Source organism: Neomonachus schauinslandi, chromosome 2, assembly GCF_002201575.2.
Source record: "Neomonachus schauinslandi chromosome 2, ASM220157v2, whole genome shotgun sequence".
Classification (NCBI taxonomy): Eukaryota; Metazoa; Chordata; class Mammalia; order Carnivora; family Phocidae; genus Neomonachus; species Neomonachus schauinslandi.
In genome coordinates, this window is record NC_058404.1 from 62,200,888 (window position 1) to 62,227,193 (window position 26,306).

A 26,306-nucleotide genomic window follows, 5' to 3' on the forward strand; every position below is an offset into this window, starting at 1 on the left:
CTTGCTATAGTCATCAAACCACTTATGTTTCAGGGTTTGCTTGTTTATTTGTTTGTTTGCTTAGTCTTTTGTAGTATCAAAAACAGCCGGAGTCAAATGGTCTTATAACGAGAAATATTACTTCACTGCGGATCCTGAGATAACAAGGACAGTATTCCTCTCATTTCTATTTAGCTCAGAAACATTATAAAGAACATTATAAGAAAAGGTGGAAAAACCTAGGCAACGCTAGGATGCTGGCTTTAAATCTATTCTAGCTGGCAACAGCATGTGTTTACTACTAAAAAACATTTTCTTTTGAGAACTCTAAGAAGCAAATAGGAAGGAAAATTTAAAAACAACCACTTTGACTTTTTTCAGGTCCAAAATGTGGTAAACATCTCTAATGACTAAACCAACTGTAAACAATACCTTCACACATCTTTTTATTTTACTTTCATTTTTTCCTAGATGCATGCCTCAAAGGATGCCTTCATTAGGTAAATGCCAGTAGAAATATAATTAATGCCTCTATTGAAATAAAAAGGCACCTGGTTGGCTCAGCCGGTTAAGTGTCTGACTCTTGGTTTCGAATGGGGTCATGATCTCAGGGTTGAGAGATCCAACCCCAAGTAGGGCTCCATGCTCAGTGCAGTATCTGCTTGGGATTCTCACTCTCTCCTTCTCCCTCTGCCCCTCCCGCTACTTGTGTGCTCTCTCTTTCTCTAAAATAAATAAATAAGTTTTTTAAAAAGAAAAAGAAAAGTGTCAATTACTGAAAGGAAATCTAACAATTTTTATTTTAGCAGCTTTTTGTGTTTGGAAGGTTTTCTAGAAAATTTATGGTGATATTATAGTAGCTAAAGTCACAAATTAAAAACTCAAAATAAGATTTCACTAGTTTCCCCCAAAATAATTAGCATACAGTTTTCTTTAATTTATACATATTGTTTTTAGGCTTATTGAAATTATTATTTCCTCTAATTGTTTTGTTCTAAATTTTAAAAGAAAAAATTATAATGCAGATTAGAAAAGGAGACTAAGAGTAATACTTAGTGAGAGAAATACCACTAAATGCATAGAATTATATCATGTTAATACAATTTTTTCCTAATATAAACACTTATTATTTCATGGTGGTATATACATGTATTTCTTAACATTAAATGACTCATTACTCGAGAGCGTCATCATAGGTGAGAAAATAATTTTTGGAAACTTAATATTTATACTGTGAATGTTTTGGATTAAAGTATAGCATAATTAGCATAGCAAGATGAAAATAAGAAAAAAAACTGATAATTTCATTTGTGTTGTCTCCCATGAAAATAATAAAATATGACACAAAAATTAACAATAGGATCACATGAATCAAGGACATGAGATACTGTGATAGACATCTTCTAAGGTAGCTTCCATTGATCCCTCCCTGTTTGGTCCCTTCTTGACTGTAGGCTGAACCTCATCATTAACTTCTAATGAGGGAATATGGCAAAAATGATGGAGTGTCACTTCTGAGATTAGGTTATAAAAAGGCTCTAAATTATGTCTTGACTGTATTCTCTCACTCTTGCTCACTCAGAGAAGCCAGCCAGCATGTTCTGAGATGCCTCTTTGGTTTGGGGGGGTTTTTTGTGTTGTATTTTTTTTTTTTTTGAGATGCCCTATTCAAAGATACACATGGCTAACAACTGAGGGAGGGAGACCCTGGCCAACAGCCAGTAACTGAATCTTGCCAGCAACCACAGGAGTGAGCCTAGAAGTGGCTTTTACCCCAGTCAAGCTTTCAGATGAGATCACAGGCACAGTCAACACCCTGATTGGACTCTTGTGAGGGACTTTGAGATAGAGGTACCCTGGTAGCCTCACCTGACTCCTGAATCACAACAACTATGAGATAACAAATGTTTGTTTTAAGCCACCTCATTTTAGAATAAATTGTTATGCAGCAATAGATAACTAACATAGATGCCAATTGCAAACATATTGGGTATGGTGGATAGGTGTTCTGCATCTATGCCCATATTCTTTCATAAATTACTAAATTGCTAGAGCTGTAAAATTAAAAACTACATTTGCTAGGGTTCACTGCAAGTTGATGTTTTGAATGTAATTAAATTTTGCTAATTAGAAGCAATTTACTGAAATTTGGCAGGCAAAAACTAGATAGAAGTCATATTTCTGCTACCGTTTTCAGCTTTGCAGCTTGGTCATGGATAGGTGAAGATTTTCTGCAGCAGTGTTCTAGGGTATAGTCTCTGGTTTCAAAGGGGTCAAGTGGTACTAATGGCCATGGAAGTCCCATCTTCAATGGCCATGTGCTCTTGAACTCAACAGCTCAACAGGTAGTCAGTCTCCTGGCTCTTTTGCCCTCTGGATAGGGCACAGGTAGCAGCTCCCCCAGCAGATCAGTTTCACGCAGTTCAGGGAGGTCTGACTGGCAGCCTGTCAGGAGCCCACCCCTCCAGTCCTTCCCACGGTTACACCAATTAGTTCTCCTTCTGCTTAAAATATCCAACACAGTTTCTACTTCTGCAGTAAACCACATCCATGCTTGACCATACACTTATAAAAAGCAGGGGCTATATCAATTGTGGTTTTTTGGTTGTTGTAGTTCGACAGCTATTTGTTTCCATGGTACACTTGTGTGAGGTCAGCTCTATGTGATACTGAAATACTGAGTTCATTTGGCTAATTTAATAAAACTTGTTTACTCCCCAAAATTGTATTGATTACTTTCTTTTTATTATTAGGCATCTCTTTTCTCTCATAGTTCTTCACCTCCAGACACTAATTCTTAGTCCTTTCCCTTCATCATAAGCCCCCCAAAATTGAGAATTTATTCCGTACAACTTAATACAAATGAATAGATACAGTTCTAAAAATCTCTGACAAGGCAATTTCTGGTTTCCTGAAGGTTAAATTATGTTCATTCCGAACTTCTTATCTATTCAACTTTGCAAGGTTTCCACTGAGATCTTGATCCATTTTTGCCAGAAATACTATAGGAACAAAAAAAAAAAAATCTCATTTTGGAAAAAAAATGGAAGTAAAAATGTGGTAATTTAGCTTTATTCTTTTTTTTTTAAAGACTTTATTTATTTATTTGACAGAGACATAGCGAGAGAGGGAACACAAGCAGGGGGAGCAGGAGTGGGAAAAGCAGGCTTCCCACAGAGCAGGGAGCCCAATGCGGGGCTCGATCCCAGGACCCTGGGACCATGACCTGAGCGGAAGGCAGACGCTTAACGACTGAGCCATGCAGGCGCCCCTAGCTTTATTCTTTATTAAACAAATCCTTTTACATTTACTGATTAAATAGAGATTGATAAACTAGCCCTTTCTAATGGTGAAAAAACTTTCTCTTCATTCACACAGCTTAAAGCCAGTTAAGAAAATTATTTACTTAAAAATGGAAGTACAGATTTTTGTCATTATCACAGAAAATCAAATTTATTAGCAGGCTGTAAAATGAGCTCACGGTTTTATCCCAAATTTGCCCCTTATAACCTAGCAAAAAAAATGGGCAAATAGAAAAAAGAAAAAGAGAAAGAAGTTTCTTGTTTATTTTATAAAAGTAATTTCTGTAATGTAACTAAACTAAACTAAGCATGTTTATGAAGGTAAAAGGATAGCATTTTCCACATTCATGATTATTAGTGTCAAGTCCATTCTTATATCAGTTATACTGTAATAATTTCATACTAGTGTTACTCAGATAATATCCCAGATCCTAGAGTGACAGATGCTCATCTTCTGAATAGACCCTTCCTAGTACAACAGGTCATTCAACCCAATTTAATTCAATCCCATTTCACTTCAATTCAAGCCAATTAAATATTGGAGGTTTTTATTGTGCAATTCTTGTACAGGGAAAAAAATAATAATATCCACTGACTGCTCTCAAGAATCACAAAACCTTACACTGGAAAAAAAAATCAGTATAAGAATAAATGAAATCAGCATGAAAAGTAACTTGGTGGCACCCAGAGAAGGGCACTCAGTATAATTTTCAAAACCTCTACTGTAGTGCTTTTAAAAGTACATTATCTGTTGACAAAATCTATATATTCAACCACAATATGGTTCTAAATTGATTTATGTTGTCACTCTCCACAGGATTTCTTGAAGAAACTATAGCATGAAATGAAATTTATCTTCATTCTTCATAGATAACATGCTAACAGAAATATTTTACAATCTCTGTTATTTAGAATACTCTTCTTATATTCTATCAAATAAAACCTTGATCTCATTAAAAATCAAAAGGACAAAAAACATGTATGGGAAAGGAAGAATCCTCTATAGAATTATCAATTTCAAAATGCTGTTACCTTGAAGTTAAGACAACCCTTTGTAAAAAGCTAAAACTAAAAAATGATTCAAATGTACTTCACTTCTGGATTCCCATTTGAATTTTCAGCTTCTGATATATAATTAACTGAACCTACTACAACAGAGCTGTTAACTGTATTTTTTTGTCAATTATCTTCCATGAACAATTATCATATTTTCCTATTATTTATTCTTATTTTAATAATTATACTGTTTGTTGTCATTTCTCTTCTAACATATAACTTCTTTTAGGATATGGATTTCTTATAATTTTCTCAAAAAATAATTGTTCTTTCAAAATTTCCAATTTCCCTACAGTCAGTGTTCTGTGATTAGGTATTTGGTCATACTATTCATTTAACATTTTCTCTCAAGAATATTTTGGCAAAGATTAACAGTCATCCTCTACACAGATTCATAGCTTCTCACCCAGAATCAAGAATGAGGTAAGACCTGGAACAGAATGTTGAAGAAGCAGAAGATAGGTTTTTGTCTGTCTGAGCATTTGGCCCCTCAAGTCCTGGCCCCCCTGACAGGACTCAGATGACTTCAAAAAAGAATTGTTTTCTTTTAAAAAATATCATCCCATCTCTGTGAAAATCCATTGGAATTTTTCCATTTATATTCATTGATATGGACTGAATTGAACCTGTATATTGCTTTGGGTAGTATGGACATTTTAACAATATTAATTCTTCCAATCCATGAGCACAAAATATTTTTCCATTTATTTGTCTTCTTCAATTTCTTTAATAAATACCTTATAATTTTCAGTGTACAGATCTTTCACCTCCAGTGTTGTTTATTTCTATGTATTTTATTCTTTTTGATGTATTATAAATGGAATTGTTTTCTTAAATTCTCTTCCTGATCTTTCACTGTTGGTGTATAGAAATGCAATTGATTTTTGTAAATTGATTTTGTATCCTGCAACTTTACTGAAATTGTTTATTAGTTCTAATAGCTTTTGGTGCAGTCCTTAGGGTTTTTTTGGGTGTAATATCATGTCATCTGCAAATAATAACAATTTTACTTCTTCCTTTCTGATGTGAATGCCTTTTATTCTGTTTCTTGCCTAATTGCCCTGGCTAAGACTTCCATATTATGTTGACTATAAGTGGCAAGAGTGGGTCTCCTTGTCTTATTCCTATCTTAGAAGAAAGCCTTCAGTGTTTCATCATTGAGTTTATTGTTAGCTGTGGGTTTGACATATGTAGAGGTATTTTTTCTTTGTACCCAGTCTGTGAAGAGTTTTTATCATGAATACATGTTGAATTTTGTCAAATATCTTTTCTCCATCTATTGAGATGGTTATATGATTTTTATCCTTCATTTTGTTAATATGCTGTATCACATTTATTGATTTGCAGCTGTTGAACTAGCCTTGCATTCTGGAACAAATCCTACTTGATCATTGTGTATGATCCTGTAATGTGTTGTTTAATTTGGTTTGCTAATATTTTGTTGAGAATTTTTGCATCTTTGTTCATCAGGGATACTGGCCTGTAATTTTCTTTTCTTGTAATATCATTGTCTGGCTTTAGTATCAGAGTAATGCTAGGCTCATAGAATGAGAGTTTTTTTTGTTGTTGTTTGTTGTTTTATTTCCAGTATAGTTAACATACAGTATTATACTAATTTTAGGTGTATAATCTAATAATTCAACAATTCTATACATTACTCTATACTCATCATGACAAGTGCAGTCTTCAGTCCCTCTCACTTGTTTCACCCATCTCCCACCCACCTCCCCTCTGGTAACCATCAGTTTGCCCTCTATATTTAAAAGTCTTTTTTTTTTTTTTCCGTTTTTCTTTTTTTGTAAAATGAGTTTGGAAATGTTCCGTCATTTTTTTTTTTTTGGAAGAGTTTGAGAAGGATTGGAATTAGTTCTTTTTTAAATATTTGATAGAATTCACCATGGAAGCCATCTGATTCTGAGCTTGTCTTTGTTGGGAATTTTTTAAAAATCAATTATACCATTTATTGATGATGGAATTATACTGGAAAACAATCACAACAAAAGAACAATCTTTTGAATAGAACAGTTTATTTAGTGAAATATTTCTTTGAAACATAAAATGCAAAAGATTGTCAAGTATGTCAGCATGGATGCCTGTGGATTTATATATAGACATTCTCAGTCATGATTTTCACAAGTTTCACTCCATATCACATCAAGTAATTGTTTTGTGTGTGCATGTATGTGCGTGTGTTTAATGCCTGTATCTCAGAATGATTAATTGTATTTTTGCTGGGCTTGGAATAGATTTGCTTACACTGAGATGTATGAAAGTGTTATTTTTGGTCAGTGGGTGTGCATTTCTCTTTAGCTATAAGCTAAGGTGATAGTTTAATTTCTGAATTTAGAATAGTCTGTTCAATACTATGTCTTTTTGGTAAAGTTTTGTGTTTGTGTGTGGTTTTATTTTTGGTTTTTGGTTTTGTGTTTGTGTGTGTGTGGTTTTTTTGTTTGTTTGTTTTGTTTTTGTTTTTGTTTTTGTCCTTGGTGCCTTAATTTCTTCCCTTTGCTTATCAGGGAAAGACAGAGGTATAGGAGAAACTGATATTGGAGACCCAGTGGCAAACATCTTGCTAAAACCATTTTAACCAGTTGTTTGGATAGTAATCAGCTTGGTTGAGAGTTCTTGTCATGGATTTCAAATGGAGCTTTTAGTATTCATATAGTCATCATAATTTGCAATGTATTGTTTTGTGATAGATGAACTTTTTAAGGGTGATGGTTTAGAATTTCATTTATATTTGTCAACATTGTTCCAATTACATTTGGAAGCATTTTGTTCAAGGTTGCAAGAAACAAAATTGGTTGTTGTTTTTTTTTTTTTCTTTTTTCTTGACGTTTATCTACACACATTGTCTGAAGACTCAAAGAGTCAGGAAGTTTTGGCCATCTCATTTTGGGTATAGCTTTGAAGGGAGAGTGTTGTTCAGTAACTACTGAAGCACAAAAGATTGTTGTCTTGGCCTTTTTGTATAGTCACATGTTGTATTCTTTCCATTTCCAATAAATGAATAATCAAATGTTCAATAGTTTTCTGGATATTCCAGAAAATTCCCTATTATTCCTTGCTTTCCAATTTCCGAACTTTGAGAGGGCTAATTTGTGCAAGTCCGAAGTATCAAAATGAAGAGGAAGGAAAATCAGGATATGGAAAAATTCTTCAACATTTTCTATTGTTTTTGGCTTTATGTTCAGGTCCATCTTTTAAAAATATCTGAATAAAGTATCATTTGCTTTTTTATTTTCAGATGAATCACTTTGATCTCTTAAATTTTCTTTCACACTGCTATATCCATATGTCAAATTCTAATTTGGAGCATTTAAAGTTTCAACACTGTAGTCGTTTTCTGTAGTTGAAAATGAATTAGTGTGAGGGTCATTTTTTGTCCTTAAAAAAGTCTCCACAAACATAGGGCCAGCAGAGACCTAATGCATTTGCAGTCCAGGGTAAGAACAAACTTGCTTATCAACTGAAGCATTTGTTAGTGAGTGGCTCAGAGTGAAGAGATTTATGGGATTAGTGATTCCTAGTTTCCATTGATGATTTTCTGAAATCTCTGTTCTCCATGATAGTTCCTTCATTAAAGGATAACTCCATAACTGAAATATCCATTGTTTACCATTCTGTGTTCTTTTGTGAGCATGTTCTGACAAATTAAGCTCTAACACCAGTTGTTAGATGGAATTTCCAGGTGGTTCTGCACTATCTCTTCTAGGTAGGAGGTTTTTATTTTCAGAAACAGCTACTTCTGAATCCAAATTCCAGTGAGATACATTCTCATGAGAGATGTTTGACACACACAGGTTGGTGCCACATTTCTATTTCTTCTCCTTGTTTTTTCCCCACTTCTTTGAAATCCCCATGGCCCATATGTTATCCCCAGCATTGTCTCCAAGGACACTGTAGCTTTCAACCCCGGGCCCTTGCACATGGGCCAGGTGAATGGCTTGATGGGTGCCCCCTCCACCTGGGCCTTCCTGCAATGGGAGTACAGGGAGGGCAGTGGGCATTGGCTCCCTCAGCTGTGGACAGCCTGCCAGACCTGCAGCCGCCTCAGGGTAGATGTCAGCCTGGGGCCCAGGGTAGGCCCAGCAAGACCAACCTTGGCTGTGGCTGGGATTCTGCAGGCTTCCCCAGAGGCCGGTGGGAGGTTTTTGATTATTAATTCAATTTCCCGACTAGTCATTGGTCTGTTCAGAAGAGAAATTTCTTCAAGCTCAGTCTTCTTAATTCAGTAGATTATATGTTTCAAGGAATTTATCCACTTCTTCTAGGTTGCCCAATTTGTTGGCATATAATTATTTCTAGAAATCTCTTATGATTCTTGTATTTGTATGGTTATCAGTTGTAATATCATCTTTTTCATTTATAATTTTACTTATTTGAGTCTTCTTTTTTTTTCTTGGTAAGTTTAGCAAAGGTTTGTCTATTTTATCTTAAAAGTAAAAACAAAACAAAAAAAAAACAGCTTTTAGTTTCATTGATCTATTGTCATTTTAGTCTCTTTCATTTATTTCCTCTCCAATCTTTGTTTTTTTTCTTTTCTCTGATAACTCTGGGCTTACTTTTCTTCTTTCCTTAGTTTCTTAAGGTGTAAATTAGGTTGTTTATTTGAGATTTCTCTTTTTTCTTAATGTAGGTGTTTATCACTATAAACTTCCCTCTTAGAACTGCTTTTGCTGCATCCCAAAAGCTGTGTTGTTGTGATTCCATTTTCATTTGTCCCGTGATATTTTTTTTATTTCTCTTGATTTCTTCTTTGACCCATTGATTGTTCAGGATGTTGACTAATCTCCACAATTATTAATTCTGGTTTTCTCTCATAATTGATTTCTAGTTTAGTACCACTGTGATTGGAAAAGATGTTCATATGATTTCAATCCTCTTAGATTTATTAAGGGTTGTTTTGTGGCCTAATATGTGATCCATTCCAGAGGATGTTCCTTGTGTGCTTGCAAAGAATGTATAATCTACTGCTGTTGGCTGAAATGTTCTATACATATCTGTTATGTCCCTCCCATCTAACATGAAGTTCAAGTCCAGTGTTTCCTTACTGATTTTATAGCTGGATGATCTGTCCATTGTTGAAAGTGGGGTATCACATTCCCTGCTGTTACTGTATTCCTGCCTATTTATCCCTTTTGATCTGTTAATATTTGTTTTACATATTTAGATCCTCATATATTGGTACATAAATATTTATAATTATTATATCCTCTTGATGAATTGACCTCTTTATCATTAAATAATGACCTTTTTGTCTCTTCTGACAGTCTTTGGCTTAAAATCTATTTTGTCTGGTATAAGTATAGGCACATCTGCTTTCCTTTGGTTTCTATGTATATGGAATATCTTTTTCCTCCGTTCACTTTCAGTCTATGTGTATCCTTAAAGCTGAAGTGAGTCTCTTATAAGCAAGATATAGTTGGGTCTTGTTTTTAAATCCATTTAGCCACTGTATGTCTTTTGATTAGGGAATATAGTCCATTTATATCTGAAGTAATTATTTATAAGAATCTACTTACTATTGTCATTTTGTTCATTGTTCCCTAGTTGCTTTGTAATCTCTTTTGTCCTTTCTTCCTCTCTTGCTTTCTTCTTTTGTTATTTGATAATTTTCTATAGTAGTACACTATGATTTCTTTCTCTTTACCTTTTTTTTTAAAGATTTTATTTATTTATTTGAGAGAGAGAGAATGAGAGACAGAGAGCATGAGAGGGAAGAGGGCAGAGGGAGAAGCAGACCCCCTGCTCAGCAGGGAGCCCGATGCGGGACTCGATCCCGGGACTCCAGGATCATGACCTGAGCCGAAGGCAGTCACTTAACCAACTGAGCCACCCAGGCGCCCTCTCTTTACCTTTTGCATATCTATTATAGGCTTTTGCTTTTTGGTTACCATGAGGTTTATGTAAAACATCTTCTATTTATAACAGCATTTTAAGCTGATAATAATTTAACTTCAAATGCATAGTATCACTTATATGTGGCATCTATAAAAATTGAACCCATAGAAACAGAGAAGAAAACAGGTTGTCAGGAGACAGGAGAGAGAAATAGGGAGAGGTTGATAAAAATGTACAAATTTTAAGTCTTAAGATGAGTAAGTTCTGAGGATGTAATGTATAGCATGGTGACTATATTCTATAACACTGTAGTGTATAATTAAATTTACTAAGGAGTAAAACTTAAATGTTCTCTCACACACACAAAAGTAAATATGTGAAGTGATGGATGTGATAATTCAATGAGGGGAATCCCTTTCATAATGTATACATATTTCAAAGCATCACATTGTACACTTTAAATATCTTACAATTTTATTTGTCAATTATATTTGTCAATAAAGCTGAAAAAGTCACCCTACTATTCTATGTGTTCTTGCTAGAATATATTAGTTTGCAGCAAGCTATTCTATCATAATTCTAAATAGAAATCAATACAATTTAATCAAGCAGAATAAATCATTTACTTAATGGGAAAGTTAGTGGCTTTTCTTTTTTTAAAGGAGACTTAGTTTTGAATATATTAGTATTCAAAATGATAAATATTAAAACAAAAATCTGAATTATGATTACTTCTTAAAATTTAAAATGTAATGGGTATATCAACTCCTTTTCAGATATATTTTGTTTATCACAGACACAATGTGATCTTGGAAAAATTATTTAATTTATTTTCTATTCAAGTTCCCCATCTGTAAAATTGGAATAATACTTACCTCACAAGCTATTGTGCACTCTAAAAATGCTGAATCTGAATTAAAAATCAACATAGATATACATTAATTATGATATCTTATTTAAGAAATCTTTGAAAACATGTTTTTTAAATAATAGATTTATTAATGTTGATCTCCTTCAGGAAGAGCTAGAGGGGAAAAGGAGAAACAGGAAAATGAGGAAATGGTCACTTCAAGTTGAGAATTTTATTTTTGTACAATTTATCGTATATAGAAACTTTCATTTTTAAAATTTAGTTAAATATTTTATTCTTATGGTTGTGAATTTAATTTAAAAATCTTAAAGATCACAAAATATGTTACACATCACATGCACTTATATTCTCAATATTATGTCATTTTATACATTACCAGTTGTCTATTTATTGTCTTTCAATTCAAAATATGTTTTTTCATTGCCCACTGTGGCAAGTGGAGCTGGTACCTTTTCATATTTGTCCTTTGCTAGCCTCATGTTAAGCTCTGTCCAGGCAAAGCACTAGATGACATTACCGGAGGAAAACAGAAAACACCAGGCAGATACATGTTTTAAATTTTAAATTTTACGTATTGTTTTGGCCACCTTAGTTTATACTTTCCATTTTCTTTATTTTTTATGTAATTTCCTCCCTTTTTTTAAGCTATCCTTAATATTTATTATTTTAAAATTTCTTTTCCCTCTCTGTCAGTTAGAAGTTATTTATCCTGCTTCCAGTCTTTCAGTTACCCTTATAACTTTACTAGGTATTTAAAAAAGTATAAAGTTAATCCTCTCCTCAAACACTATGAGGAACTTAGAACCCCTCAATCCAACAATTCCTCTTTAATTGTACATAATATTTTCTCATAATTAATTCCACTTCCTCTTCAAATTAGTCATTGCTATTATTTTTATAGTATTAATATCTTTTAAATTGGTACATAATCACCAATTACTTTGATCACTATTCTTTCTTGTGTATCACTCACTCCTGTTTTCATTTTTCTTCTAGAAGAAAATCCCTTTAACAATGAGTATCTAGGGGCGCCTGGGTGGCTCAGTCAGTTAAGCGTCTGCCTTCAGCTCAGGTTGTGATCCTGGGGTTCTGGGATCAAGTCCCACATCCGGCTCCTTGCTCAGTGGGGAGCCTGCTTTTCCCTCTTCCTGCTCTGCCTGCTGCTCCCCCTGCTTGTTCTCTCTCTCTGACAAATAAATAAAATCTTTAAAAAAAAAAAAACCCAATGAGTATCTGTTAGTGGTAAACTTTGTTTTCACTAATCTGAAATTGACTTAATTTAATTCCTATCTGTAACTAGTAGTTCAACAGAGTACAAAAATTTAGATCAACAATTATTTACTATAAATACCTTGAAGACTTTATTTCAAAATGTATACACTGTATTTCTGAAAGTAATTCCTTCTAGGTAATCTTTTCTTTGGTTGCTTTTAAGATGTTTTTCTTTAACTTTCTGTTATTCAATTTCAGTACTCTGTGTCTGGGTGTAGTTTTCCTTTTATTTATTTTGTTTGGGAACTTACTGAATATGAAGATACACATCTTCCAAAAGTTCCAAGGCATTTCAGATATTGTCTATTCAATATTTTATTTTCCTCCACTCTCTATATTCACATTTTAAACTCCTAATATATATCGAATATTCACATTCTATTCCGTATCTCTAAATGTATTTTCTCATCTCTTTGTCTTTCTCAGCTTAAACTCTCCCAGTTCATGAATTATCGGCAGCTGTACCTAATCTAAATTTAAATTTCAATTACTGTATTTTTTTGTTTCTACAAATTCAACTTATTCTTTTTAAAAATCTCAGTATTTTGATAGTGTCTATACCTTTTCCACATATTTTCTCTTTCTTTTTTTAAATCATTTTACTCTACATGTGATAATTCTAGTATCCAATGTTCTAAGTCTAATTATGCTACTTGTTATTTTGGATTACTCTTACCTAAACATTTTATAATTTTTTATTGTGGCATCACATCACATTCGATTAAGCATTATCTGTAGGGCCACGATATTGCAAGTATATGCCCATAGAGTGCTTTTATATGAGTATGCTCTTGAGAGGTCTGAGTATCCCAGAGATTTTACCAACCTTTAAAACATAGATGTTGACTTGGAGAAGGAAGCAAATAGTGAGGCAGTGAGGCATTTCACTGTCCCACAAGTCAAACTGCAATTGCAAAACATCCCTTTTCCACCAATTAGGCCAGCATTGATTGGATATTTAGGGTTTCAAGAATCTTAATGTGTATCATAATAAGAATTAGAATTTATCAAGCACTCTTGGTGCTGGCCATTGGTAGTGCTTTTTGTAAGTTATATTGTTTAGTTCTATTTGTTAATTACATGAACATCAGAATTTTGATATGTTATGCCACCCTCATCATCCATCTTGAGAATGAATAATTTACGAGTTAAAAATACCAGTGATTGATGGAAAAAAAGAATTAATTTTAGAGGACAATTGAAATTTTATTTATTTTTTTTAAAGATTTTATTTATTTATTTGAGAGAGAGAATGAGAGACAGAGAGCACGAGAGGGAAGAGGGTCAGACGGAGAAGCAGACCCCCTGCTGAGCAGGGAGCCCGATGCGGGACTCGATCCCGGGACTCCAGGATCATGACCCGAGCTGAAGGCAGTCGCTTAACCAACTGAGCCACCCAGGCGCCGGACAATTGAAATTTTAAAAAGAACAATGCAAATAAGAAGATAGTAGAAAATCAAGGATAAGGAAAGGTTGATGTTAATGCGTGTCTCAAAATGCAAACCAGGCTATTTGGAATAATGTCCCCAGAATGGCTGTAAAATACAAATGATGTTTTATATTGCAATTTTGACACTTTGTGATTGCTTTTAATTAATGTTTATCTCTTCAACTAGAATTTAACCTTCACAAAAGCAAAAATTGTGATTTTTTTCTTTTTCAACCTTTCGTTAAATTTTTAGTACTTAGCACAGTGCTGAGCATATTTGAAGGAATTAAGCAAATATTTATGGAATGAAGAAATAAATGAAATAAATGAGGGAATAAACTACATGGTTGTAATATGTCTTTTGGGTTGAAAATGACAAAACTTATGAGGACCCTTTACTCCCAGGGAATTCAAACACAAATAACAGACATTCAGTGGTATATAAAGGACTTTAACAAATTTATTAGATCCTTGTAGAAAATTTTCTTGTAATTTACTTTGATTTTTAATTATAGCCTCCTAAAGAATGTTCACTAAATATTCTTTTAGGGTAGCTTTATCTAAACTTTATTACCTATAATACTTTCACTTTGTCTTTTCTGGCAATCTTCCTGTTTAAATAATTTAATGACATTCCTTGAAATAAACCCCTCCCCCTGACCTCAACCTTATCAACATTATTTTAGCATTTAGCTGTCATTTCTGTGAGTCACTGATTCTGACATAAAAATATCATGAAGGAATATAAATGCACTTCTACATTTTGATTGAAAATTATCATTTTTAACTAAATTTCTAATAGTTACTCTTTTAAAAATATTCCTAATTGAGCTTTTGACAGATACGAGATTTGTCAGTTCTTAGATATGTTGAATGGTTAAATATTATGACTAATATAATCACCCTATAATATTTAATAAAAGCAGCACCATTGGATCTGGTTTTTTAAATGTAATTTGTAAAATACACTGAAGCATTAAGCACGTTTATAGTATTATAAGTTGCTTTGAATAGCCTTAGTTGTTATTTTTATTTCAGATGCAAATATGCCAAAAGCTTGATAGTTGGGCAAAAATGAACTGCTATATAACTGGTTTCTCAACTACACAAACAACATAGGTAGGCAGAGCTCAGTAAGAGTGGAGGGATTGGTGAAGCTAGTATTTCTTGTATTCACATAGAAATAACACATAATAACACAAGTAATTTCGTTATTTACTCAACACCTCCACCCTGGCAGCTAAGGCAAGACCAGGTACCCGGACCTTTTGTCCACATGTCTTAAGCTGCATGTTGGCTTCTTAAGTCTTCAATCTTCATCTGCTTTAACCCAGGTATGTTTCCAGTTCAAGTTTTCTAAAGTTAGAAGTTGATTTTACGGTTTTAATTTTTTATTTAAAATATTGGGTGAGAGGGAAGTTGCATATAGTGAGATGTACTCAGGGCCCTATAAACTTTTTGGACTCATTCTGCATAGTCTCTGCACAGGAGTTGACTAGAGTCACAGGGCAAGCCTGGACACAGGCTGAATATACTGGTGCAGGGCTGAAAAGGGGGGGAGGTTGTGGCTGGACAATGAAAAAAGTTGATGTCAATAGAAAGTTTGGAGACTAATAATAATATCTCACAATGTATTAGATCCATCCATTACATCAATTATTTCTTAAGCTAATGACAATGTGTCTTAATTTTATAACAATAACACTAAAGATTAACAGCTAACTGTTCATTAGCGACCATTTACTATGCATTGAAGCATAAAAAGCTTTAACTCATTCACAGACCAGCTTTTTGTTTTCTTTTTGATATGCTCATTTTACATAATTTTTCTTATAAAATAGAAGGCATTACTTCAAGTTATAAACTTTAGAAGGTAATTATTTTTTCCTGTTTACTTCCTCCCATGCCAGATTTCACAAGTGGTATTAAAGGTTTTCCAAAAAGCAAGTTTTATTCCCATTGTCACTAAATACAATTTCCAAACATTTTGAGAACTGCTTTAAGTAAGTTATTTTTAAATGTCACACATAGCTATAGTGTACTTTTAAAAAGTAATATTTACACTTATGAAGAAGAATAGTCATTAGATGCGCTTTTAGAGATTTTCTATATGGGAGAGCAAAATTTAATATTTGAGGCTTACCATCAAAAATACAGGAGCAAAAGAAACCAAATAAAAAAGAATAAGAAATTTAAAAACAAAATTGGACAAAATATGAACCTGATACTGTGATATATTAAAATTAGTCATACATAGCAAAAATCCAGCCAATACGGGAAGGGGACATTTGGAGACTTTGGAAATACTATTGCTGTTTCTCATACAATTTTTTTAAATGTTGTTTTGTGAAATTATGCTAAGTCATGATCTCATTAATAAAGTAGATTAATATTCAAAATTGACTTGAAAAATAATTTAATAAAATCATATTAAGTAGGAGCAGTTTTTTTCTGTGTATAGTCAGGATTGTATAGGAGTTAGAACTTTGGCAAATAGAGAGCACAACCAGTATACTGATGTAGGGGTTGAAAATAATTTACAAAATTAATTTAATAAAATGTTTAAAACAGTAACTAAGAATTATTAACAAAATAACAACAAAGCTGTTTGTACTTGCATTTAACAACACATTTAAGCCAAAATTGAATTAATATAAAAATAATATGCAGCGAATTGATATCTGACATAAGATACAATAAAAATTAATGTTCACATTGAAGACCTGAAGTTGCAACATCTGTATATATGCCTTCTAAATATCTTTTCACTTTCATTTCTCGGTTGTGTTGATTGCAGCTCGTTGTGACCTAATAAGATGTCAATTGTAATATCCAGAATATTTCTTAAAGTAGAACACTACATTTCCCCTACTACGCCAGATAAAATAATTTAATGTATTTATTTTAACAAAAGGTCCATCCATGATTACTAACTTTGAACTACAGAGTAGGTGTTTGTTTGTTTGTTTTTAATTTCTAGCACTACCTGTGGTTCTTAAAGATATCTACAGTTGATATTCGAATTGTCATGCTGTTTCTGAAAAGAACAATATATTTATCCTGAAGGGTTTACTGTAATTCACCCCTAAAATTTATTTTATGTGGAAATGTTTCATCATAAAAACGTGTCTACTATTTATATATGTCAAGATCAATTCAACTACATTTTGTAGAACAAGCACAGATTTTTATATCAGACAAGCTGGGTTTCAACATCTAACTTTACACGGTGACCCTGGGAACATTACATACCTTCTATGAGCCTCCATTCCTGAACTACAAAATGAGAACATCACAATTCTCAAAGGGTAGCATAAAGTTTAGAAAAAAGCTAGTGCCCTGTGCCTCGTACTGGGCGAGGCATAGCGTAATCCACTAGGTGTGAATGGTATTTTTTCCTCTCTTTCCCATTGCTGATATATTTGGCTAATTGAAGATTAATGAAAAAATATAGAAGAAGTTACTGGAATAAATCAGCTCCACTAAAAAAGCTCATTACATTGCAGGCAATAGTTACACATTCCCAAAGTAACATTGAGTAAGATCAAAAGACTGGTTTTAAAAATGTATTTACATATTGTAATTCATATGCAAGAAAATATTTTTCAGGGCAACAATGACAAAAAAATGAATAAACTACACCTGTGTGTATAGTGTAATTTTGTAAAAAGAAAAATACCCAATTTTATTAAATGTCAAATGTTCATGGACAGGTAACAGAAACAAATCTACTTCATATAGCAATCTACATCAACATTAAAACATATCAAAATAGAGTTTCTGTAAAGGAAAAAGTCTTTTTTTTAATGGTGCGGATAATAATTAGAAGTTCCCATTATTTGTCCATGAAACCTCCTAAGAAAGGTGCTACTTCAGACAGGATTCTAGTAGAACTTGGCACATAAATTGTAACTTTTCCACCACCCACTGCTTTTCACCTTCTTGTAGCTTCATTCACTCAGACAACCTCACATATACATAAACAATATTAAAAACACGCATGGCTTTCAAGCAGAAAATTCATTTTCTACAACAAAAGCAGGTCACCATATTTATACCCAATGTTCTCAGTCATGGAAATGGATTTTCCTCACAGAGCTGCTAATTAACATACGTTGTTTTGCTCAACCTTTCAAAAAGTGTGTCTCTAGGAGGATCTGTTTGATCATGTGCAAGAATTCTAAGGCATTATAAGTAATTGTTCCACAGGACAAGTGCTGCCCTTGCAATGATACACTCTTGATACCCTTAGCAAGTCTTTAGTCTTCAAATGCCACCAGACATAGGGAGACATTCATAGTCTACAGGTGGTTGGCTCAAAGGTCAAAAATTTTGTTTAAAAAAAACATTTATGGAATAGCACCATAGAAAGTCTTTCAGAAACAAATCTTTTTTTCCAACATTGCATTTTTTTAACTGAATCCCAAGAAGAGAAAAAAAAAAAAAGAAGAAGAAGAAGAAGAGAGAGAGAGCTTTCAATGACTACACAGCCTACTTCCACTTCACTTCATTTTTTTTTTTAAATACAACATTAACCATAACAACATCAGCAATAACAACTACAACAGATCAACAACAGAAAAGACAATAGCAGCACTGGTGACTTGAGAATGGGCCATCCAGGCAGTCACTTGGAAGAATTCTGTTCACACCTGTTGGGAGCTCTCTCATGAAGTTCCCAAGACATCACAACGCTTCTTAAATTTGGTGTGAAAAGGCAGCACTTTCACTGAAAGAACTTGAGTTTACCGATCAACTGGGCATTTTCCAGCACTTCAATAAATGATGCCTAGATTTTAACTGCAGTAATAGACACTATTGGCATTTCCAACTTGTCAAAACGTCAGTAAAATGAAGTGGTCTCAAGATCATTCGTGTTTCAAAGAGGTGAATCTGGCCTGCAAGTGAAAATAATGAAGCTGAAATATTCCAGTTTCCAAACTTCCGGACACGCCCACATTTAAAGTACAAACCGCCCTCAAAAGACTCCCATTTCGCAACATCCCATATGGATCTGTATCCAAGATACAAAGCCAAAGCAATCATCCTAAGATACAAGAAGAGGGTTTTTCAGTTTATGACCTGCAAGATCATTTGATTTCTCCCAAATCTTGAAAAATTGTCAAAAAGAAACACTCTGCAAGGTCACAGACCCTGAATCGAACTGTCTGAATGGCAAGGCATCTCTGTCAAGCTGTGAACAAAATCTTCTGGAGTCTTCCTTGAAGTTACATGTGCCTTCTCACCAGCTTTATTTATATTTATACCATCAAGCATGGAGTTTCAATATCTTGGCAATGTTGATCAGAGTTGGCTTGAAAACTTCTCTTTTAGTACAGAGATAATCCTGTTCTTACAGTCTTCTTCTGGTCAAACTCATTATATAAAACATTTGTGCTAATATCTTCATTTAAAAAAAATACGTCTTCTCTCCATTATGCACATTCCTTTATGTTTCGATGGAGGTTTTGGTGTTATTTTCTGGTATGCATAGTATCTGGATATCTAATGCTTTTGTATCTTATATGAAATCCTTTCTTGTTGATTGTGTCATCAGTGTGAAAATGAATTAAAACCGCATCCCCAATTGAATAGATCTCTTCTGGTGGCTGAAGACAAAAACAAACAAACAGGCAAATAAACAACAGAATGAGCACTTTTTTCCTTCAGTGTAATTCATGTTTGTTTGGGATTTTTTTGGGGGGGGGGTATATGATTTAATCCTCCCAACAACCTTGAAAAGTGGGTATGAGTGACTTCTTCATCTTACAGATGGGCAAACTTGAGTTTCAGAGAAGCAAATGACATGCTCAAGATCATAGGCACTGATATAGCTGGGCTTGGAACATAAGTCTGTTTCCAAGTTCTGGAACTTGGTGGGTTTTTTCCCCAAAATTTTAAGCCAAATTCCTTTGATTTACAAGTAAATAAAGTAAGGTTCAAAGAAGGTAAAAAGATATTAAATTTGTTTCAGAAGGGGCTCTGAGGCAGAGCCACGTCCAGAATCCAAATCATCCATTCCTTCTTGTTTTAATAATCTAAATACCAAGAAGTTTTTTGTTTCATTTCAGCTGATATTTGGAAAGGAATTCAATATCATTCAAGTTCAGTATTATGTAAGCAATAGACACTGGTGGACAAAAAATGGGACTAATGTTTTCGGAACAAAATATGTATTCAGAAGACCGTTTGATATTTATGCAGGGAGTCCTGGGAGAAAAAAGCATGAAGGAAATCTCAAGCTTTCCTTTTTCCTATTTCTCCTGGTGACACTCTCTGACCTGTATCAGGCATTCTGTCCCATGCACAAGTGACACACTGCAATGGAACAGCATTATGGCAGCACTGGGTAAGCCCACACACCAGTGGTGGTGCCTGCCATTCAGCAACCGTCTTCGCTGAGAGGGGAATGTCAATTTGAATTGTGTGCACAATTCCTTTTCCTTTATGCTTTAATTTAGGAAGCTTATAAAATCGTCAAAGGTGTGTGTTTAAATTTATTGCCTTTAGATTCTTAAACGTTTAAACATTTATTGCACAGTAAGAACATGAATAAAAAAGTTAGAATGTGAACAGGAACCAGCAATTATACCTAATAAATTCTTCTCTCTTGTGTGATATTATTGGGAAAATTCACTAGATGGAGAAGAGGTAAGGGAGAAGAGGCAATAATAATAGGGTGTAATCTTTTCTCGTAAAAGCATTGCCGATTTGCATACGGTGCACATAACAATCATGAATCAATGGGCATTTTCTACCACGGCTATGGGATCCTGTTGGTACTGTATTTACCCCTGATCCACAGAATCGACCAAGCCCCACCGCTGTTGAATCGAGACCGTCAAAAAGCTCAACATAGTCATAGCCACAATCGGCTTCTTCCTCCACTTCAAAAATCTGGAAGGATAGCTCCAGTCGAAAGCCCCGTTCTGACAATAACAGCCATTCACAGTCCACTTGTCCCGGGTAGTTGTTATCACCAAACTGCGCATGCGAGTACAGATCTCTGGGTTTCAGGTCTGCTTTCAGTCGACCACCACACTCTGCTCAGGAAAGAAAAATGAAATAAATTCAGTGAGTTTTAACAAGTCCAATCTCAACCTCAATGTAGCGTAACCGTTCTCTAACTTCTGAATGCATTTTCATCATCAGATGTGTTTCCTATAATCGTAGTGTGACGGTGCACCAGGTACCACCACAGACCCTGGACACAGAGCTAGCTGGGTTGGAATACCACCTCCAACACCATCGAGCTCAGTTACTTTAGGTGAGTGATGTCGCTTCTCTGATCCATAGGGCAAAATGCAGATGATAATGATAGCACCAATCTCCCAGTGGATTTTGAGGATTTAATGAATACATGGAAAATCACTTAAAACAGTGCCTAGCATGTAGTAACTCTCAATAAATATTTTTATTGTTATACATGATACTGTTTTTAGTCTCAAATAACTAGTTTTCATGGGGAAAAAAAAGGTCAGTATCTTAAATCAGGTTGAGTCTTACTCATTTAAGAACCCAGAATCCAAAGGAATAAGAAATAACTTAAAAATTGGCAAAATATATAAAACTCCAGTGTGTATATGCATGATATAGAACTCTACATAGACTATATAGAACAATTTTATTTAGGTAGAAATATTTATATAACTTGGTTGGGAAAAACATACATGCATCTTTAACTGTAATAACATTTGTAGTTCCAGAACCTATTAAGTATATTTTGTGTTTGTAATAAATAAAAAATTTTAAATGCTCTTTTTATAGCTTCTTTTTCAGAGAGATATTAATAAACATGTGGTTTACCAGTTATTACTTTTGTCACTAGAGGTAAATATACCAAATAACTAGATGAGTATGCATAAAAATGCACAGCTAGTATAATTTAGAAATGAAAGTTTTCAAAAAATTTTCTCAGAAACTTTGTAATCTGAGTCCCAAAACTTCCTAATGACTAGAGATTAAAAAAACAAAACAAAACAAAACAAAAAAACACCCAGAGATTAAATAGAGATCCCCTCCAACCAATACAAATGCAAACTTATGGCAGGGGGTCAGGGGAGAAGAAGATAAAATAGGGCTATAAAAAATGTTAGAAGAAAGTAGAGTTTCTTTCTGTTTCTGTTTGTCAAGTGCTGAGAGGTTCCTGGGAAGCAGTGATTTCAGGGCTAAAACAAGAAAAGTCCCAGGAAAACTGGGATAAGTTGGGAGGGGCCAAAACCAAAAATCCAATGTGGAAAGATGTGGACAAGCCAGGACCCTAGATATGAAGACACCACTGTAACATTCTCATGGTCATCTGCAACCAAACAGTCCCAGCGGCACCCTGTGAGGACGGATTACACAACTAAAAACACTTGGTTGGATTTTTCTGATTTGTATATGGCTTACCCACACTGATGATTTTAAACAACAAAATATGTCTGAATCCCCAGGATGAAACCCCATTCAGATGTATCTAAATACACGTAGGCTCAACCAAACCTATGGGCACTGTCACAGACAAAGACAATTAGATTCTTGTGTGTGACTGACATATGAACGAACTTCCAACCAGGGTTTCAATCATGAGAATGACTGCCCCACTGGGCTGTGTTCCATGAAGAACGTAAGTATCCCTCCACGTTCCAGGTGTCGGGTGGGGCATCTTGCACAATCTATCGATATAGCATATAGTATATATCGATACTATTGCAAATGTAAATGAGTTAGAATAACCTGAAAGCTCAACCCATCTCTTGAATATCATCTCTTGAATCCCATAGACCGGAAGCCAAACATTCTACCCTTCCTACCATGGTGTTTCTCTAATTCCAAAAATTATTGTCCTTCTTCTGTGACAGATCTCCACAGCCAAATGACCTGGGTCCAAATCTGAGCTCTGCCCTTCATCAGCTGAGGGACTTTGTCTCACACTCCATTTCTAAGACAAGGATCATACATAGTACTCACGTCATGGGGTCTAGATGAAGAGTGAATGGGTTAATATATGTCAAATGTTTGAAGGATACCGGGCACATAGGAAAGGCCATATTAGTGTAAGCCATCACCATTACAATCATTATTGTCTAGTGAGAACATCTAAATGCCATCATCTGTGCTGCTGCTAGGGATCCATTCAGGTATGAAATGAAAAGCCAGAATAAAATGAAAAAAAATTTAAAACATTATTAATCTGCTATCATAAAGGAAGACTTGTATTTTTGAAGGCCAGTAAAATATTTTGTGAAAAATATTTCCAAATTTAATATATAAATGTATAAACCAGTGTAATCTCACTTAGAGAATTTTTAAAATTTTTACCTATTCTCAAAGTTTGATATATAATTGCCTGCTTTGTTTTGGTTTCCACTTAAAAAAAAAAAAAAAAAAGCTGCCAGCACTTGGATTACTTTTATTCCACAGCCGGGAAGAGCTGAAGGAGCCCACTGGGAGATAAAGAAAGCACTAGTTTCGGTGTGTCTGCTTTGCAGGAGCAAAGTAGCAGGACAAAAGACCAGGATTCAGAAGAGACAATTCTCTGCCAGCCCCAATTTGGAACAAAAATCAAGGAGGAAATGAAGTAGTTGAATGAAATGAAAAAGATTTCACAAAACCTTTGTGAATCTGAAAATGACAGTGAGGAGTTATTATTTGGTTTATTGAAAACATCTAGAAATGGCAATATTCAAAATAAATAAATTACATTTAAGGATGACTTAAAATGTTCCATTATGTTTGTCTATTTTCATTTCTCTGTTCCAGTACACAACTGCCTTCCTATGGATCACTGATCAAACTAATAAATCTGGAATTAATGATCCAACCATGAAAAAAAGAGAGAGAGAGAGAAAACTTAGTCCACAGGATAAAATTTTTAAGAACAAAGATTTAAATATTATATGCACAAGATGTGTGATTTTAATATGCCCTGAGAGAAATTCCATAAGCAGAAAATTACAGGCAGCATGAGGGCAATTTGTCCTTGAGGCAGTTCTTCAAAATATGGTCAATACATCATTTAATATGGTCCCTTTAAAGAAGGTATTTAATTAAATACATTTCCTGCAAATATTCCTATTCATTTACAAAGTTGGAACAATATAAAAGTAGTGTAGCATGTCAGCAGTATTGTTTTTAAATCAGTTGTTTGAAAATACTTTGCAAGCTGCCAGAACATCTTCTACAGAATTCTGGAAAGCGAAAATAAAGCTGAATAAGAAAGGTGACAAAAAGGGAAGAGAAGCCTGGGGGTGGGGGTGGGGAGTGGATTTCATTTTAATTTGGAAAGACATGATTGTTTATTTCCCCATAAAGTATTAAATTCCCAAAGAGGTCCTGTAATTTGACCTATACATGCTTTTAGTGGGCATTCCAATTTAATTGAGTTAGATAAAAATAACTTCCTTTCTAAGAACTTTTATAATGCATTATTTGACTTTTAAATGTCATTGATGCATAGTACAATGCTACAGCAAAGAAGTCCTACCAGACAGGCCATGTTTTATTTTATTTTTTTTAATGTTTCGGTTTTTTATTTAAATTCTAGTTAGTTACATATAGTGTAATATTAGCTTCAGGAGTAGAATTTAGTGATTCATCACTTACAGCGCTCATTACAAAAAGTGCCCTCTCCTTAACCATCACTCATTTAACCATCTCCCCCGCCCAGCCACCCCTACCCCCCCCCACCCCCACCCACCTCCCTTCCAGCAACCCTCAGCTTGTTCTCTATAGTCAAGAGTCTCTCTTCTGGTCTGCCTCCCTCTCTGTTTTTTCTTTGGACAGGCCATGTTTTAAAAGACTATTTTCTCTCCACATTTCCCTCTTTTTCTATATTATAGCCATATCCTCTGAGAGAATACACAGGATATTTTTTTTTACTGATTTGTTTCTTCAATAAGTTTATTTAAGGGTCGTGTAATACCATTCATTACCTGATTAAAATATATTTGGGCTTAGAATTTAGACCTACCATCAGAGGGAAAAAAGGACTCTTTCCAATAAAGTCCTTTTCTCATGGATTTTTTTCACAGTATTCCTTGTGAAAAAAAATAGCCATAAAACCATATTAGAACAATATTTCTAACCACCTGGTTTCAAAATTCATGGTATTAGAAGTTTTTCTCATGGATAAAATTCAAATTGTATATAAAAATATATATTTACTCAAGCAGATTAAAATGTGTATATCAGGATCCATCAATAATAGTTACACATATTCTAGAAGGCAGTAAATAATGAATAAGTGTTCTATACATGTAGCAAAAATGGTACTGGACTTGACTGTCTTGTCAGTAGAAACTGACTGAAAAACCAAAAGTACAGAAACTTCTGAAAATCAGAGGTTACGCTTAGACTGTATGCTTCAACGGGAAGGAATTCCTTCTATTTCCCTGTAAATTCCCACAAATTTCCAGCTTTTTGCCATAAATAATGTGACAGGTGGCTCATGTGGGTGTTTGAATGGATGTGAACTGAATGGGGAAATAAAATGAGCCTCGTCAGTTACGTACTTCAAACAGAGGGTTTTTTAAAACTTAAATAAGGAAGCGTTCAGTCTCTACTTATTGCTTCAGCAACAGTGACTGGTTTTATATCGATTTGCTTCCTAATTCAAAACTTTTACATGAAGAGAAAACATACTATGGTGGAATGTATGTGAGGCATTCTGGAGACAGAGTAAGGATAAAGTCCAGACTTTGACATAATTTTAGAAATCTCTGCAAATTAATTAATCTCTAGATTTTCAATTTCTTTTTCTGAAAAATGAGGATAATAATACATCATAGAGTCTTTTAAGGACTCAATATATGTAAAGTGTATGTTAAGTACATGTGTGTGCCTAAAATGCCAAGTGCATGCTATATATACCATCAGATCTCAATATAAGATCTCTGTGAGAACTTGATTGGATCCTACCACTGGATTCTTAATGGTAATATAAATAATGCAAATAGGATCCATGAGCAAAGGCCATACAAATTAAGGAATCATGGAGGTTAATAGCTATAATGAAACTTAAATAGTATTTTACAGATGAGGAAACTGATATCCAAAGAAATTTCTTTTCCAAAGTTCCCAGCTAGGTAATGGCATAATAGGACTAAAAACCCAAATGTACCTACATACTGGAACATAATATAAATCTTAATCATTCTACTCACAAAGGGTAAAAAGAGATTCTATAAAAGTAAGTTTTGATTAAACTAAGAAAGGGAAATTCATAGGTAGGTATTTTAAAAATATTTGGTCAGCTATTTCAAGAATTTTGACAGCATATTTTCATACTGCATTCCTGGAACTTGTGATAGCCAGATATATATGCCATAAACTCTATGCTATCAGGAAAGTACTGATGAAGTAATGGGATTGCAATCACTCCACCCCTTTAATGCATAACAAGTTATCAGGAAAATATTTAAAGAGTAAATGTCAATGTATGGAAAAACCTTTCATTAGTATGAAATTTCTGTAGTCCCTGAAAGATTCTTCTCAAACCAAAATATTCATATCAATCATGAGAAATAATTTGCACTATTAATGAGTTCAACCATTACTAGTACGAATCAGA

At 34.1% G+C, this 26,306-nt stretch overlaps 1 protein-coding gene and 1 pseudogene across 1 annotated transcript in view; both read right to left on the bottom strand.

Moving 5' to 3' along the window:
- Nucleotides 1-6,612: 6,612 nt before the first annotated feature.
- On the bottom strand, nucleotides 6,613-8,523 carry LOC110588405 (annotated as a pseudogene).
- A 10,165-nt stretch (nucleotides 8,524-18,688) lies between these two features.
- The window catches only part of TLL1 (tolloid like 1), a 208,160-nt gene continuing 200,542 nt past the window's right edge, over nucleotides 18,689-26,306 (bottom strand). Inside the window, exons 20-21 of the mRNA XM_021698858.1 lie at nucleotides 20,546-20,796; nucleotides 18,689-19,362 (exon numbers count right to left, since the gene is read on the bottom strand). Coding sequence (XP_021554533.1) covers nucleotides 19,228-19,362; nucleotides 20,546-20,796 — 386 coding nt within the window. The 3' untranslated portion in view covers nucleotides 18,689-19,227. The remainder of the gene's footprint in view (nucleotides 19,363-20,545; nucleotides 20,797-26,306) is intronic.